The 18,227-nt window shown below is 40.4% G+C and overlaps 1 protein-coding gene across 3 annotated transcripts in view; it reads left to right on the forward strand.

The window, feature by feature from the left end:
- LOC137653575 (uncharacterized) overlaps positions 1 to 18,227 on the forward strand; it is a 343,186-nt gene that overhangs the window by 311,568 nt on the left and 13,391 nt on the right. For all 3 annotated transcript variants that reach the window (XM_068387097.1, XM_068387115.1, XM_068387105.1), the window contains 2 exons: positions 2,314 to 2,384; positions 16,840 to 17,009. In XM_068387097.1, the coding sequence (XP_068243198.1) occupies positions 2,314 to 2,384; positions 16,840 to 17,009 (241 nt within the window). The remainder of the gene's footprint in view (positions 1 to 2,313; positions 2,385 to 16,839; positions 17,010 to 18,227) is intronic.

Below are 18,227 nucleotides of genomic sequence, written 5' to 3' on the forward strand. Positions count from 1 at the left end.
ATCTTAAAATGGAGTTTTTATGGAGTTAGGTGCACTTTAAGCAATTCAAATTTAAGAAAACCTCAAACTATTCAATTTCCTGGCCTCGCTCAAGTTTCAAGAGTGCTTTTATCCGAATTTTATACTTTATTATTTTACATTTTGTAAATGGCTTTCCATGTCACTTTCTTGAAATCTTTTTTTTTTTTTTATTATTTTCTTGTGACTTTATTGATTAGCTTTTATATTATGATAAAGACTTTTATTAATTTTATTAGATTTTTAATTTTTGCTAGATATTTAAGTTTTTCTAGGTTTTCACTTTTAAATATTTCATTTGATGTGATACATTGAACATTGGCAAATTATGGAAGAAAAGACAGTCTGAATATTCATCTTATAACTTTAATATTTGGTGATAAGAGTGGGTAAAACGGCATTAATTTTTAATAGAAACATTTCGAAACAACTGTAGAGCTTCATTGGTTGGGGTTGATATTTTTCAATTTTCAGAACTGGTAGTCTGTTCGATTATGTAAAAAAAAAAAAAAAAAACAGTCTTGCTAAATTTTCTTTTCTTAGGTCTAATCTAATTTTGGGATTATTTGATTTTATCCCTTTTGACATTTTGAAATTATCGTTATATTACTTTTTCTGAAAGATGAGCTTTGCTTTTGTCAAATACATCAGTGTAAAATACCTAAATTTTGAAGAATTGATGTAAGTGACAATTTGATAATTGGAATATATATGACTTGTTTTAAAGTTTTGTTTTAACTTTACAGTTTAATTAACAGAGTTGGTCTAGGTTATTTTTAATTTCCTTTACATATTTGTCTATTTTTTAGATGTAGCATTTTATTTTTTTATTTAGCATTTTAAATTTTTTTTATTTAGTGATTTTAGGTTAAATTTATTCACCGCTAACCAGGTATGGCTATCTTTAATAATTTCTTGACTTGAAAATACAGTAGCTTCCATTTTGATTGGGTTTAGTTTGATAAAATTGAACAAAGTATAGGTAATGGATTACTGCCACTATTCAGCAGTCACCTGAGATGACTGCTGAATAGTGACGGTAAAAAGCTTCCCAATGACACTATTTTGAGGACATGAGATTTTTCTTTTGTATGTGATTAGTAGTCAGTGATTTGTAAGTTCATTTAAAATCTGATTTAAAAGCATAGCTTTGTTACTAAAGCATTGAACTACTGGAGTATTTGAATTTTTCTGATCTTGTTCTCTGGTAGCAAATCAAATCAGTGACTCATTCTCCAAGCACCCGATGAAAAGAACGAGGATTTTTTGAAGGTTTTAAGAAAGCTTTTATTACAGCTGAACATTGTATTGTACAGTGCTGTACTTGTTATTTCCCTCTTGTTGAGAATCAGTGAGACTTCGTTATAACTATGTCGTCTGTCGGCTGGCTCTTGAAGGCCTATCTTCAATTTTGTGGGAAAATTCTCAAAGGTAGTGTGTGTGTGTGCACAGTTCTGTTTGCTGTTGGAAAACCTTAGCATTTTTATGCTAGGAGCTAGTTAGATACAACCGCTCCTAGGTTCAGGGAGCCTTTCTTCGCTGCATATGATACAGGTGTTCAGAGATGCTTATGGTATTGAATATTACTTTGACTTGAAGCTGCTTTCTCTTTTGCAAATATAGCTTACAATGAAATACCACTAGTTAATTAGTTATAGAAAAAAAGGGTTGATAGAAATAGATTTTGCACATTTTTATGCTAGACTACATAAATTGTTTTTGTACAGTACAGTACACTGATATTTATTCATGGTTGTTATGGTTCTATAAGAAAATGTTACTTTACTGAATAAAAAACACGAGAAGTTTTGTAAAGGCTTATAGATATGGCTCTTATTGCAGGAAATTTTACTAGATTTTTGTAATTACTTTGGTCAGAGGTAGAGATAATAGATTGTAGTGTTGGTGCTTGTGATTTCATTAGTTTACACATGTGAATATTGCATCTTAGGAAATATTTGAATGCTTATTTATAGCAACAGTAGTTTTAGATATTCTTACACTTGTTTAATGTCCTTTAGGTAAATGAGATTAGTATTTAAATGGTAAAACTTGTTTCAGGTCCAGGCAGACACTATTTTAAGGAATTCTTTTCTTTCAAAGTATTAAATGCCACAGTATCAACTTACAGAAATTTTCTTATGTGAAATTTTTATGGCTAGAATTTACATTGTCAACAAATTGCTGAATCGTAAGCCCATTTATTCTTAAATGTCAATTATGAAAAGTAGAATACTATAAAATTTTTCCCTCTCTACTGAAGATTGACATTTTTTCTTTTTATTTTTTTTGCAGAAGCTGTAGATGGGTCTCGCAGGAGCTTACGTAGTCTCAGTCTAGAGAACAATTTATCTAGTGCCAATTCGGTGAGTTGTAAAAAATGCAAAATCTCATTTATTTATTAATATCCTTCAATTCTTTTATGTAATAGATTATTTAATTGTTCTTATAAAACTGGCCACCATTAATTATTTATTACAATTTATCAATAGGAAAATACTTTGATTTTAATTTTAAAAAGATGGAGATAATTTAGTCCAAGTTGGGTACAGAACACTGAATTACAGCTTCACATGATTCTATCCCCTTCACACATGAATCTCGGCGTCAATGACCTTAGATGTCAGGATGCCTGAAAACCTTAAATCAATCAATCACACATGAATCAATGTAGGTATTGATTGTTTATTATCTGCTTATATATTGGAAATTGTTAAATCCTTCCAATAAAGCCTCCCCTTAGTAATGAGTACCTTGGGTGGAATTATAGAGAGATTGTCTCATACTGTACTGGTACAATTATATTGTAACATGTGATCAATATGATAATTCATGTTAAAGTTTTCTCAAAGAATAGTACTGTACAGTACTGCAGTATTTCTTTTCTTTAATGGATATCTAGTTTTTAAGATACATAACAAAATTTTTACTTTTTTTCATCCAGAAAGAAGAAATCATATGGATAGAGAGATTGTCTCATACTGTACTGGTACAATTATATTGTAACATGTGATCAATATGATAATTCATGTTAAAGTTTTCTCAAAGAATAGTACTGTACAGTACTGCAGTATTTCTTTTCTTTAATGGATATCTAATTTTTAAGATACATAACATAATTTTTACTTTTTCATCCAGAAAGAAGAAATCATATGGATGCTCGGTAGATCAATGAGATTTACATTTTTTATTCTTGTAAGTTTGAGCAGCCTTTATGGTTCATGTACTACATGCGTAGTGAATTTTTCATTTGTTCTAATACGAGTACAAACCCTCATCCCTTACGTATGAGTTAGCTTGAGCACAACCTCAACCACTTTTTATTTGGTCACGGTAGAGAGCAGACATCTCCGCCGTCTCTCCGTTCTTTATTGAACAGCTGTACTGACTTTTTTTCTCTGCATGTGTGATTGCTGTTTTATGAGGAAGCAACATGTGGTTTTGTGTGGGCACGACCGACCGCCCTTGAGGAGTCTCCTTGTGGCGAGTGTCAGGAGTGGCCATCCAGTGGAAGCGATTCTGCCAGAGAAAGAAGTCGTCGTCGAAGAGCGAGTCATTGCGCCCAAGGTCAGTCTTGAACGGTAAGAAACCCAGACTTCTTTTTTTCTCCCACAAAAGTTCCCCTACCTTTCTTTGCCTGTTTGGTCTCCTGGATGACATTCGGGTAAGAGGGATGTGCCTTTGACCCCTTAACGACCTCCGGGTTCAGTCCTAGTGAAGCACGTCCTCCTCCTCGGGACACACTTGGGTTTCCCCCTCAAAGGAACGGCTTTTAGAGTTGTAGAAACATCGCCTCGACCCTTCCCCTCATGCCAAGAGAAAGGATGCCCTTCTCTCTCGCCCCTTGCCCCATGGCTCTTCCTCTGTAGTTACTCCTCCACCTGAGGTTCTGCAGGTTGTCCATCTAGAGGATAACCTCGCTCGCGCATCCCTCATGGTCAGGGTATTTGCTAAGTATGTTCAGCAAAAAGATCCTAGACATTCTCCCCCCTCACTGTGTGCTGACCCTGCGGGGAACTTTGCGGACACCCTAGTTGTCCATGCTTTAGAGGACCCCCTCGAGTTGCTTGTAAGAGTGCTCGCCATTGTCACCAACATGCTCCAGCTCTGAGGAGCGAGTAGGGGAGTGCTCACGCACTCCTGTTGTACAGTGGACCCTCCATTTTACCACTGTAGCTAACAAGATTCCAGCTAGCCACGAACTCTTGCAACCCGCAGTGTGTGGCCGTAGGGCGCCCGCACATGGAGGTAACTCTCCTGTTGAAATGGGTAGAGCTGTATACCATCCTCTAGCTAATCCCACTCAGCCATCTCGGCCTAGCTCTGGTCCTGCCGAGTGCCCCCGGACTTTTGATGTTGGGCTTGAGGCCTACGTTCGCGAGGCCTTTTGACGTTGGACTTGAGGCCTACGTTCGTGAGGCCTTTTGGCATTGGACTTGAGGCCTTTTGACGTTGGACTTGATGCCTACGTTCGCGAGACCATCTTGCACTAATACCGAGTGAGTTCCCAACTCTCACACGTGCACGATGTAAGTATCATCCACACGTAGCAAATGCTCACGATTGAGATGACACCTCACGCCTGCAACCCCTTGGGATCTAGACTCGTCATGGATCTGGGAAATTATCCAAACAGCCTTAGCCTCTCAAACAGTTCCTGTTGTGACTTCAGCTTCATCAGTCCAATCAATCAATCCGATTTCAAGCTTAATGTCGACAATGGATTCTCTAGTGAACCCTGGGGCTCCCTTTGACTCCAGGCAGCGGAGTACTATGTCAATCTTTCGTGCTCCTCCTGCCCCACTGACTAGAGCACCATCCCTACTGGTGGCAGCCCCCTTGCACATACCATCTGTGCTTGTTTCCAGGTACCAAAAGCACTTGGAAATGGTCACTGCCAGGCCAAGGATTTCTGAGCCTGACTACGCGTGGGAAATGCCTAGTCTATTCCCAGCTAAAATTCATCAGAACCATCGGGAAATCGAGACAAGTCACTCCACTGCCAGTAGGGATCAAGATCTCAGAGAGATTTTGTGGAGTTGTATAAGCTTTCACCTATTGAAGCAGACTATTCAGCCTCTCCCGTTGGGATTCCACTCTGCCTTTAAGGAGTTCTCTTGGACTTGAAAATCCCTGGAATGATTTCAGCAACGAGAGGTTTTGGAGCTTCCAGGGACTTCTCCAAAGGAGGAACAAAATATCCCCACCTCCTTCACAGGCAAGCTCCTGTGTCGTAAGGCCACTACTTCCCTTCCAAAGAATTGGGCATCTAAAATAGTCGACGACCTGGTTCCTCAACAAAGGATTCGGTAGGCTGTTACTGCTGTGATGGCTCCTATTCCCAAGGAAGCTCCCCCTAGACCTCATTCCCCTATTAAGGCCACAATAACGACTGTGACCCACCTCTGGCTCAGCCGGGTGAGCCACAAGGTGTATGTATAACGTAACGATGATTCGGACTGTTTAGAAGGCGTGCTGCCGGTGTAAGATTGTAAATGGACCCCCATTGAATATGGACCCACCCCTTTGGAAAATGGACCCCCCTCTATTTCCAGACACCCCTTCAAATTTAGGGAATGAGTAATTTTTTTTTAATTTCTAGAATTTATATATGTAATGAAAACAAAACAAAAAAAAAAAATTTTAAGCATTTATGACAGGTTCAAAATGTTCTAACATGTTCTGCACAAACACGGCTTTTGATGAAGCCCCACAAGGTGAAGATGCATCAGAGAGTGGCACATAGCACTGCCACTTGTATTCCTCCCCAAATGGTAAGTAGGTCCAGATGGGTGTGGCGAGTAGGCTGGCTACAGAAAGTATCACTATTTCTGTGGCATACTCTTCGGCCTGTGTAATATTGCTGACATCTACATAGTTTTCCTGTGCTGCAAGGTTGCTGAAGGTGGCGTTGTTCTTCTTCATGTACTGGACTGTTTGGGCCCGAAGAATGCTGTGGTTTGTCTGGGCGCCTGTGAGGAAGTAGATGGTCCAGAAGAAACCATTACTATCACCCCGCATGACAATGGTGTTGACTAGCTCCGCTTCATGACTGATGGTCTGCTCAGCTGGTGATGGTGGAATCTTCTTCCGGATCCTGAACCCCAAGAACTTGGCACACTCATACTGCCATTGACTACCTACTGGGTTGAATATCAGTGGTTGGGCCATAGTGACACCAGTCTCCATGCACTCAGAAAATGAAGGTGAAGGGCTGGATGAAGCAGACACTGGTGTTGGTGTGGATAGAGGGCTTGTGGAACCTGATGACTGTGGAGAGCTGTGGGAGCCGAGTCTCTTAGCCGTAAGGTACGGCTTTATCCTCATGGTGTTTATCAGTTGTTTCAGCCCTTTCAGCCAGAAAGTTTCCTTAGGACAGACCTGAACAACAGAGAATTATATTTTAGAACAAGATGAATAATTACATACTGTACAAATGAAATAAATTAGAGATTTTGATTTATCAATGTTCTTCATGAGTAGATTGAAGTAAATGTATAAAAAATGGCTGTTATAACTTAGAACATATAGAAGGCTTACTTTGATTTTGTAAGGTCCTGTCCAACGAGATGCCAACTTGTCACCCTTGCGCTGCGTTAGCTGGTCATTGTTGAGTAGCATACTATCTCTAACCTTATAATTGGTAGTGGTTATCAAAGTCGGCCTTCTGCTGCTTGGCGCTGTGGATGTTGTCCATAGCTTTCTGGTGAAGGTCTTAGAGCTTGAAGGCAGAGGCCATCTTGCCTTCAAGTTGGGCTTCCTCTTCTCCTGGGTGACTGGGAGCTCCAATTGAGAACTCTTCCTCAATCAGAGTTGGGTACTGACCAAAGACCAGCCCGAAAGGTGTCTTCTTCGTTGACTTTTGCTGAATGATTCGGTATCCCAGTAGGATGGGCTTGATATACTCATCCCAGTCGTCTTGCTGCCCACCGTTATGTACTTTACAATTGCATTGCAAAGTGTCTTGTTGTAAGCGCTCAATCTGGCCATTCGACTGTGGGTGGAAGGCGGTTTTCTTGTGGTGGTCGATCTTGGGATATCTGCAAAGCTTTTCATTGACACGGTTGCAGAACTTGCGAACGTGGTTGGTGATGATGACTTTGATGTTGGAGTAGAGGCATACCAATTTCATCAACACCTTTGTGATGGTCCCTGCTTCCTTGTTGGGTATGGTCTCCACTTCAGGCCACTTGATGAGGTAGTCAGTCATCACAGCAATATACCAGTTAATGCTAGCTGATGCAGTGAGAGGTCCAACCAGGTCCACACCACACAGAGTTAAACTGCTGTCTGGAGGAGCAATGGTGTGAAGGACTGCAGAGACCTATCAAAGATGGTTGCTGCGCTGAGTCATCACAGGAAGCTGTATTAAAAAAAAAATATAAAAAAGATAAAAAACATTGATAAAATACAAGGGGTGCATATTCCATGCCATGGAAAATGGACCCATGTGCAAAAACTGCATAAATTGACATATTTTTCAAGGGGGGATACATATTCTATGCCATAGAAAATAGACCCAGAGAATTTAAAACATTATAAAATACAAGGGGGGTACATATTCCATTCAATGGAATTTGGAACCAATTGCAAAAACTGCAAGGGGGTCCATATCCTAAGCCATTGTAACTGGACCAGAAGACTAAAACATTATTAGATATAAGGGGACACTGTACATATTTATGCCATGGAAAATTGGCCCTATGTGCAAAAACTGCATAAATTGACATCATATTTTTCAAGCGGGTTCATTTTCTATGCCATAGAAAATTAACCCGGTGACTTTCAAACATAACAACATACAAGAGGGTACATATTCCAGGCCATGGAAAAGGGATCCATGTGCAAAAACTGCATAAATTGTCATATTTTTCAAGGAGGTTTACGTATTCTATGCCCCAGTAAATGGACCCAGAGAATTTAGAACATTATAGAATACAAGGGGGTACATATTCCATTCAATGGAAAATGGAACCAATTGCAAAAAATGCAAGGGGCTCCATATCCTAAGCCATAGTAACTAGACCAGGGGACTTTAAAACATTATTAAATATAAGGGGGTACTGTACATACTTATGCCATGGGAAATGGGTCCATGAGCAAAAACTGCATATATTGTCGTTTTTCAAGAGGGTCCATATTTTATGCAACAGAAAAGGGACCTGGGTAGTTTAAATAACTGTAAAACTCTTACCAATGAAATTTGTGATGTCTTCATACTGAGGGCCAGGCCAGAAGTAGCGGCTCATGATGAGGGAAGTGGTCTGGTTGACACGCTGGTCACCTATTGTAAGGGAAACATGGCATGCCTGGAGGATGTCCTCCTCCTCTGTAGCCCTGATGACTTGGGTTGAACATAGTGAAGAGTGCCATCTATTAGTTCATACTTGTTGGCCTTCTTCCTGAAGTTCCTCTGGGTGTTCTTTGTGTTAACAGAGGATGGCCAAGCCCTGCTGCTGGAGTCCTTGCTGACCAAAAAGTCTGAGAGCTCTCTGCAATACACACAAGGATTCAACATGATTAAGGGTACTCATGCAATAGTTGTTACTTATCACAATTCTATCTTCCCAATTAGGCAGTAGATACTAGATGCCCAATTCAACATAAATAAGGATACTCACCAGTACGTAGTGTCTTCCATGTCTGTAAGAGTAAATCATCTCTGTTAAGTTATGATAGTTAGGTGGTGAGCTGAAGTGATGATTCGGTAGGCAGTCAAAATTGGTTATGATGGTTAAATTTTTAGGGGGGAACCATTTACCATAGGATGGGTCCATTATTCCACTGCGGAACTGTACTCTGGGTTTATACTCTGCTGTGGAATCTGGACCCCCTGGTCCATATTCAATCCTACAAGAGGCCAAGGTCCAAGCTGGTGGCTAGTTCGATAAGGAAAGTAAACTTGCAGGTCTCTACGAGAAAAGACTCCCTTAGATTTGGCAACTCATCTAGACTACTTCCTCCTCCTTTTTTGAGGCAAAGGAATTATTAATATATTCTCGACGATGACCCTACTCCCCTCCCTTTAGACCCAGCATAACAGCCTTAGCCTAGAGCTTGTGTGCAGAAAAGGTGGCAGAACAATCAGCTGTGTTCTCAGCCTGTAATGCCTCAGGAATGAGAGGGTAGTGAAGGCAACCCTTCAAGCCTCCTCTTGGATGGTCCACTAGTCGGGGACTGTCAGCTACCTGGCCGACATTGAAAATCTGCCCAACCCTGACAAGAAGTAGGTTTCCAAGATCATCATCCTGTCTGGTGCCAGGGCAGTAGAGTTCTTTGCCCATAATGCTGCTAACCAGTAGGCCAACTGGGTCTTGAAGACATAAGATTCCAATGTCTCAAGTTTATGGAGCAACTTTGGAAGCTAAGTGCCAAAGGAGGTCCTCCTCCTCCTACAACTTCCCTATCTGTGGATGATGTTGAGGCTGTTGCTTAAAAGTGGAGGAATGCAAGCCAAGCCTCTCTCCTCCTTAAGGCTGTAGCTTCCCGACCCTCCTCTTTGGCACCGGTTGTGCCAAAAGCTCCTGCTGATCAGAGACAGGCACACACAAATTTCAAGGATCCTTTAAGGCAGAACACTGCCAAGAAGGGTAACCCTTCCAAACAAACGTTTCAGGAAAAGCAGCCTCAAGGAAGGTGAGGTAGAGCTGCGATGTGGACAGTGCTCCCGCCAAGGAGAGCATTTCCCCTCGTGATTCCACCATTAGGGAAATGCCTAAGACGCAGGTGGCAATGTTTGAAGTTCCACGAGGGCGAACCGTGGACAGTAAGTGTCTGATGGTCCTGGTTAATCATCCTGTTCATCAGCTCTACCTCTGATTCTTCACCCAATGAGTCCAACATCTTTTGTCAAGGGATCAGCTAAGGACGTAGCCCTTCCGGCAGAAGTCCAGACCATGTTAGAGAAGAGCACTCTCCAAGAGATCATTGACGAGTTCCCAAGCTGCTTCAGTCGACTTTTTTTTTTTTTTTTTTTTGTGTCGAAGGCATCTGGAGGCAGGAGGCCAGTCGTTGATCTCTCAACCTTGAACGAGTTTATTCTTCAAACTCAATTCAAGATGGAGACTGCCGCCACAGTCAGACAAGTGATTACAGTGAACCCTCGCTACTTCGCGGTTCGACCATCGCGGATTCACCACTTCGCGGGTTTTTTCCATAACCCATATATATATACATATCGCGGATTTTCCGGAAAATTCGAAAATACCGCGAAATCTGAAGACAACCAAATACGATATTTTGTTACCTGTAATTCCATTAATACTGTAATTAGTAATATCTGCACTTACTGATTGTTCATTGCATTACATATGATATATACAGTAATTCAGCACAGAAAGAAATAAAACACGAAAAGAGAATGTGATCATACGATAATACAGTACTGTATACAGTACAGTACGTAGTAAAATTAAATCGAACATGAAACGCAAATCAGATGCAGTCATACCATATTAGAATGGTGTAAGGCTGCTGATGGCTACTACTGTACTACAAATATAATGGATGTGCTTCTTTTCCATGAATCTTTTGTATGTATACGTACGTAGTACTGCATCCAATAATATTCTTTGTTGCAAAAATCACATTTCGAATAAGCGTACGAGAGAGAGAGAGAGAAAGAGAGAGAGAGAGAGACACACATCCTACAACAAAAGCGTAAAATAGCGTACGTAAAGCTGTATTATTATTATTGTTATTATTATTATTATTGTTGTTGTTGTTAATAAAATTATTATTGTTATTATTATTATCATTATTATTATTATTATTACTGTATTACTGTATTATCATACGATAATTCAGTACTGTATACAGTACGTAGTAAAATTAAATCGAACATGAAACGCAAATCAGATGCAGTCATACAATATTAGAATGGTGTAAGGCTGCTGATGGCTACTACTGTACGTACAGTACTACAAATGTAATGGATGTGCTTCTTTTCCATGAATCTTTTGTATGTATACGTACGTAGTACAGTACTGCATCCAATAATATTCTTTGTTGCAAAAATCACATTTCGAATAAGCGTACGAGAGAGAGAGAGAGAGAGAGAGAGAGAGAGAGAGAGAGAGAGAGAGAGAGAGAGAGAGAGAGGGGGAGGGAGAGAGAGAGAGAGAGAGAGAGAGAGACACACACACACACACATCCTACAAAAGAATAAAATATTGTAGCATACGTAAAGCTATTAAATATTGTTATTATTATTGTTGTTGTTAATAAAATTATGATTGTTGTTATTATTATCATTATTATTATTATTATTACAGTACTGTACTGTATTATTATCATTATTTATTATTATTATTATTAATACGTACGTACGGTATGCGCGGGGTATCTTGTATGAGTTGGTAACCTACGCATCATATACTGTAAGACGGGTTGTGATTGGTTCAAGCGCTGATAGATGACGAATCAGAACTCAAGTTTTGTTATCTAGCCTGTGATTGGTGTTTTGCCATCATCTCCAACCCGCAGCATCTAGGTTCTCGCGGGCCCGGGTCGTCCACTCTCTGTTCCCGCGTATCGCTGAGTAGACGTTCTTAAGTTTGTGAATCTGCTGTGTGCGACCTTTTTAAGTTAAACTTTTTGTCAATTCCTACTGTACAATGGCTCCCAAGCGTTCTGCTTCTACTAAGGCTGGTAGTGAGCCTAAACGCCACCGAAGGATGATGACGATAGCTGAGAAGGTTACGCTTCTCGATATGTTAAAAGATGGTAGAAGTTCCGCGTCCGCTAGGCGCCATTTTGGCATCAACGAATCTACTGTTCGCTATATCAAGAAGGACGAGGCGAACATTAGAAAGACGGCTGCAATCACCTTTAGCAGATCAGCGAAGCGAGTCGTTACAACGCGTAATAAAACGATCGTACGCATGGAAGGTGCTTTAGCTGTGTGGATTGCCGACTGCCGGAAGAAGAACATAGCCTTGGATACGAACACCATCCAAACAAAGGCTTTGAGCTTGTATCAGAATTTTGCTGCAAAGGAACCTCAAGACGACGACGGCAACCATGCTGAAGAAGATGATGATGCAGATGATCCTCAACCAGGGACATCCACTGATTCCCAGCCTCAGAAACGTTTTTCCGCCAGCAAAGGATGGTTTGCGAAGTTTCAGAAACGCTTCGCCCTGAAAAGCGTTTCCCTGCATGGGGAGGCTGCTTCGGCTGACACTGCCGCTGCTGAAACTTACGTGAACCAGACGTTCAAGAATATTATCGCCGAAGGTGGATACAAGCCGGAACAAGTCTTTAATATGGATGAGACCGGCTTGTTTTGGAAGAGAATGCCGTCGCGAACTTTCCTGTTCAAAGAGGAAGCCAAAGCCTCTGGCTTTAAAGCATTCAAGGATCGCGTTACCCTCGTGATGTGTGGCAATGCTGCTGGATTTTTGCTAAAGCCGGGGCTTATTTATAAGTCGAAAAATCCTCGCGCTTTGAAAAATAAAAATAAGAATCTCCTTCCCGTGTACTGGATACATAATAAAAAAGCATGGATTACGAAGATGCTGACCTCCAACTGGTTCCATCAGTGTTTTATCCCGCAAGTCAGCAAATATCTCTTAGAGAAGGGCTTGCCATTCAAGATCCTTCTCCTTATGGATAACGCTGGTGGACACGCAACTGACCTGTCGCATGAGGGCATTCAGGTTGAGTTCCTGCCACCCAACACCACGTCATTAATTCAACCGATGGACCAGGGGGTTATCAGGGCGTTCAAGGCCCTCTACACGAAGAACACCTTGGCGGACCTCGTTGCGTGTGTGGATGCTGCCCAAGATGATGAGGATGAAGATTTTAACTTGAAGGCGTACTGGCGGCAGTACACCATAGCCACGTGCCTGCAGAATATTCAGAAGGCACTTCAAGAGATGAAACCTGCAACTGTGAATGCGAGCTGGAAGAAGATGTGGCCCGAGATTGTTTACGACGACCAGGGATTTACACCTGCTGAAATCCAACACACTGCAGTACGCAAATCTGTGCAGTTGGCTGCCATAATTGGAGGTGATGGGTTTGGCGACATGACGACTGAAGACGTTGACGAGTTGTTGGACTACCATTCCCAGCCCCTAACTGACGCAGACCTCGAAGACCTGACGAAATCGGCAAGCGAAGAAGAGAATGAAACCCAGGAAGAGACCCAAGAAAATGTCGAAGAAACGGGCTTAACATTAGAACGGCTTGCCAAGGCCTGCAACCATGCGAAGTAGTTGAAAGAAATGTTGCAAGAGTGGGACGAGGATATGGTTCTGCAACAAGGTTGATGACATAATGACTCCCTACAAAATGCTCTTAGATCGAAAAAAGAAGCAGCGGCAACAACTTCCGATCACAATGTTCTTCCAGCCTCGCAAAAAAGAGCCAGTTCCTCCTGCTAGTACGCCTTCGGAAGAAATTGAAGAAGTTTCCCAGGAAGAAGTTGAAGAGGTGTCCCAGGAAAAGACACCTCCGTCTGAAGAGACGTAAAATACTACCTGGCTGCACAGTAGAACACATCATCAGCTTCATCATCATCATTTCTACTGTGCAGCAAATTCATCGCCATCATCATTCAAGTTTTTCTTCAACTTCTTTCGTGGTGAGTACAGTAACAATCTTTATTTTTTACTTTAATATTCTCACATTCTAAAACTGTATTTGTGCCTGTTTTATAGTTTAGTACTGTACGTACTGTATGCATTAAGTTAAAGGGAAAGTTTTAAAAGTCTACATGTTGTAACCTATCATATTTTTTTTGTTTAAAATTTACATTTACGTACGTAAAACAATCTCTCTCTCTCTCTCTCTCTCTCTCTCTCTCTCTCTCTCTCTCTCTCTCTCTCGTAAATTGATTTTTTATGTTTAAAATTTACATTTACTGTACGTACGTAAAACAATCTCTCTCTCTCTCTCTCTCTCTCTCTCTCTCTCTCTCTCTCTCTCTCTCGTAAATTGATTTTTTATGTTTAAAATTTACATTTACTGTACGTACGTAAAACAATCTCTCTCTCTCTCTCTCTCTCTCTCTCTCTCTCTCTCTCTCTCTCTCGTAAATTGTTTTCCTGCTTTGCTACGTACAATACTGTATGTGCTGTACAGTACTGTATGATTTTATATAGATACGGTAAATTATATTTGTAAGGTAACATATTTTGTAAATGCTTTTACTGTAAATACTGTACTGTATCATTATTTATCACTATCATCATGCGCGTTAAATGCCTTGTTTGTTCTGAGCGTGGTTGTTTACTGAGCGTACAGTACTTTATGACGCCGTCGTTTCAGGCAGCGTCATAAAGAAAAACATTTCATTTGGAAGTCCTAAGAAAAATACGTAAACTAAAACATTGGTAATAAAAAAATCAACATACTGTATAATCAATATAATCGATGCAAAAACTAACCTATACATATATGTGTACACTAAATGAGTTTGTTTCTTCATTATGATCAGAGATGAACGTAAACAAAACATTGGTTGCCATTTTTTATCGTGCTTTTTAGGTGTTTAGGAAACGCATGATATAAAATCGCCTTTAATATTTGTGCCTGTTTTAGTTTAGGTTGCTGTAGTACATGCATTAAGTGTTCTGTACATTAAAGGGTGGTTTGTTAACAGTACTACGTACAAGGGAAGGTTTTAAAAGTCCGAATATACATGTTAAATAAATAGGTAAATATGATGTCACTACTTCGCGGAATTTCACCTATCGCGGCTGCGTCTGGAACCTATCTACCGCGATAAACGAGGGTTCACTGTAGACTAGAGGCTTCATGATCAGTGGACTACACAGATGTACTTCCATATTCCAATCCATCCTGTGCTTCAGCCTGTTGACAGCACCTCAAGTATTCACGAGGATAAAGGTCGAGTATTTGGTTCAGAACTGGATACCAACCAGTTCTGACTTAGCGGTGCTTGCCTCTGACAGACTTATTCGCATTATCTCTATCATAAACTGCTGATGTACTGCGTGCCAGTACCAGATCCACTGGCAGTGTAACAGGATGCCTTCCAACATGCTTGGGACGACCTAGACCTATGCATTCCTCCTTTTTTGCCTGATCCAATGGCCCTCAGCAAGATGAGATAGTCCTCCATCCTATCAATGATGCTAATAGCTCTGCTATGATAACATGCAGAATGGTACCTGTATCTGCTGTTGCTGCTGATGGAGGTTCCGTGGGAGTTCCTCCCCTGACACGACCTTCCACAACAATCACACTCGAAGATCTATCCCCAGGAAGTTGCATCCCTACGACTTCATGCCTGGAGGTTATCCAACATCTCCTGACTCTGAGGTTTTTCTCTACCAGTGTCGAAACATGTCTAGATACCTCAGGAGGTCCTCTACTGCAGTCTATAGGGCAAAGTGGGCAATCTTTTGTGGTTGATGTCATTCAAGGGGCATCTCTTCACTCAGAGCCACTATACCCCTGATAGCAGAATTTTTTTTGTATCTCTGAGGAAAAACTGCTCAGTCTCAGCAGTGAGAGACTATTGCTCAGCCTTAAGCCATATCACTGGGCTAATTTTCTCTATTGGAGCCCTTGGGCTTATAGCTTTTCCAACTAGGGTTGTAGCTTGGCTAGTAATGATGATAATAATGATAAATGGGTTCATATGATATCTGTTGGAATTATCCATGTTCATACAGAGCTTTGAGTTATCGTGCCCCCAGGTGGAAGTGAGACCTCCACCTTGGAACCTAGTCAAATTACTACATTCCCCGAAAGGAGCTCCTTGTGAACTATTTTGTTGAGTGTCGGATAGTGACTTGACCCTTAGAATGGTTTTCCTCCTTCCCTTTCCTCGGTGAAGAGGGTCAGCAAGTTGCATGGTCTCTTTTACATCATAACCCATTCAGGATGGGGGACAAGTAATTCTCAGCTTTGTCTTTGAATTTATTGCTAAGACAAAAAATCCTGCTGTAGTGGTCTCTAGGTTCGGGCCCTTCGGGATTGCTAGGTTACGTAATGTAACCGGTAACACTACGGGAGGTAATTGATGACACAGATCAACTGTTACGCTGTTGTGTGAGGGCAAAATTTGTTAATGATCTCTTGTACAAAAAGAGATTTATTAGATGGAATTAAATGTTTTATGGTTTTTGTGGGAAGGGATATATATTAGACAGAGTGAATGTTTGTTTTTTTGTGCAAATGATAATTTACTTGATGAAATGAATTTTTTTATGGTCTTTATTGCAGAGTAATTCATCACTTGAATTAAATGTTTCTTTTGTGGAAGTGGCTTTTTGTTATTCAACATTGTAAAATGTTAAAAGGTATTTAGTGCAAATGACCTTTTATTAGACAATAAAAATTTTTTATGGTCTTTTGTGTTAATGGCTTATTCTATGGAATGAAATTTTTTAAGGTCTTTGGTACACCATAAGACAGATCTTCCATATACAGTACTATACAGTATTAAAAATATTTTGCAATTTGACACTAGCAGTTTCTGGTTCAGTGCTTCCCTCGGCTAACTATAAAGGCATTTTAAATTATTTCATGAATAAAAAAGCAGTAATACAGTACTTGATATTTAACAAGTTAAAATCATAAAAATCTGAAAATATAAAATTTCATGGTAAAAGTTGTTGTTCATTAGATAGTATGTGATATAAGTTCATGAAGCAGATAGTAGATATTTTTTTAAGTTTTGATTGCTCTACTTGGGCTATTTTATGTTTTTGCATTGGATGTCCCTTTCCTACTTTCTGCAGTAGCTCCTTGGCAAAACAGCTAGTGTTCTAAGGAGCCAGGCTTTTGAAGTATTGAGAATTTTATAATCTTTCTTTATTCATTTCCTTTATTCCATTTCAGCCTGGTGGGAGCGTAGGAACAACAACTCCATTACGTCCCATTCTAAAACCACAGCCTTTTACTGACCCAGGTTCTCTGAAAGACCCTGGAGGAACGACGGATGGTGGGTACAAGACTCCATCTTATCTTGGGATATCTTGTGCAGTAAATGGTTACAGCCGACTCAACAGGTAATATTTTTGTTTTTATGAATAGTTTTAAGATGAATAGGCCTATCATATAATAACTTTATATAAATACAAGTGAAATGAGAAGACTGTATTGTCTCATGGTATTGAATATAAGGGGTGTTTTGTATTAACTATATATCACATATGATTTATGATTTTATGAAGTTAGGACTGTCTTTTGCTTGTGTTGTATTAACTATATATCACATATGATTTATGATTTTATGAAGTTAGGACTGTCTTTTGCTTATTTGGGAAAGTTTTATGTCAATAAGTTAGTTATTATTTGTTACTACACAGATACAAAGCCTCTTCCTTTAATAGGAGTAGGATTTTAGCGAAGCCAGAAACTCTTCTGTTAGAAATTGTAATGATGTGGTGATAGTTGGTGGTAGGAAATCATCTTCCCCCTCCCCCCAGGGCAGTATGATGGGAAGCCACTTTGATTTCAGCCATTGAGCAGTTTGAACATGCTTTTGGTCTCCCTAACAAAGCTGATTTCGTCTTTTCTTGTTTACAGTGTAATTGCTGTTTTTTGGAATTAAGAACTTGTGGGAATGCGGTCCTACCTTGGAGTTGCTGACCAAAAGTCCAGGATCATAGTGATCAGGAGCAATGTTGACTCCCATTCATTATGTTCTGGTATGGGCCATGACTGCTTGTGTTCTTTCCCCTGTAAGGAGTGTAATCAATGGTCATTGCTGCAGTGAATAGAATACAGTATGGTACTGACAGAGGAGCCTTTTTAGTCTTCATCCCCAGGGGGTCGGCAAAGAATCAGAGCAGCCCAGATTTTGCATATCTGCTAGTGGAATTTGAGGTGGTTTTATTTAGTTCCCCTGTAAATCAGGAGAATCTTGCCCTTCACTCCATAGTGAGGTTCATATTGATGAGGCCAACTTCTTGGCTCTGAAGATGCTGTGGCCTTCTTTAGGCAGTTCATCCATAGGGAAACAGTGCAAGTCCTCTCTAGAACTCCCAAGTTTCCCATTGCTACCACTTCTGCTGTGGCAGAAGCAGTAATTGATGTAATTCCCTCCAGCTTGACTTGGACTACTGTAGATATAGTTGGATTGCCACGGATAAGTGTGGATACTATTGGATAGAGATCTTAACTTTCAGTAGTCCCATCACCTCATGCTATGACGATGACTGGGAAAGGGAAGAAGTTGCAGTGTCCCCTTCCCCCTCCAAGGCCATTGCGACTTCTCCCATTCA

Source organism: Palaemon carinicauda, chromosome 1 (assembly GCF_036898095.1).
Source record: "Palaemon carinicauda isolate YSFRI2023 chromosome 1, ASM3689809v2, whole genome shotgun sequence".
Taxonomy (NCBI): Eukaryota; Metazoa; Arthropoda; class Malacostraca; order Decapoda; family Palaemonidae; genus Palaemon; species Palaemon carinicauda.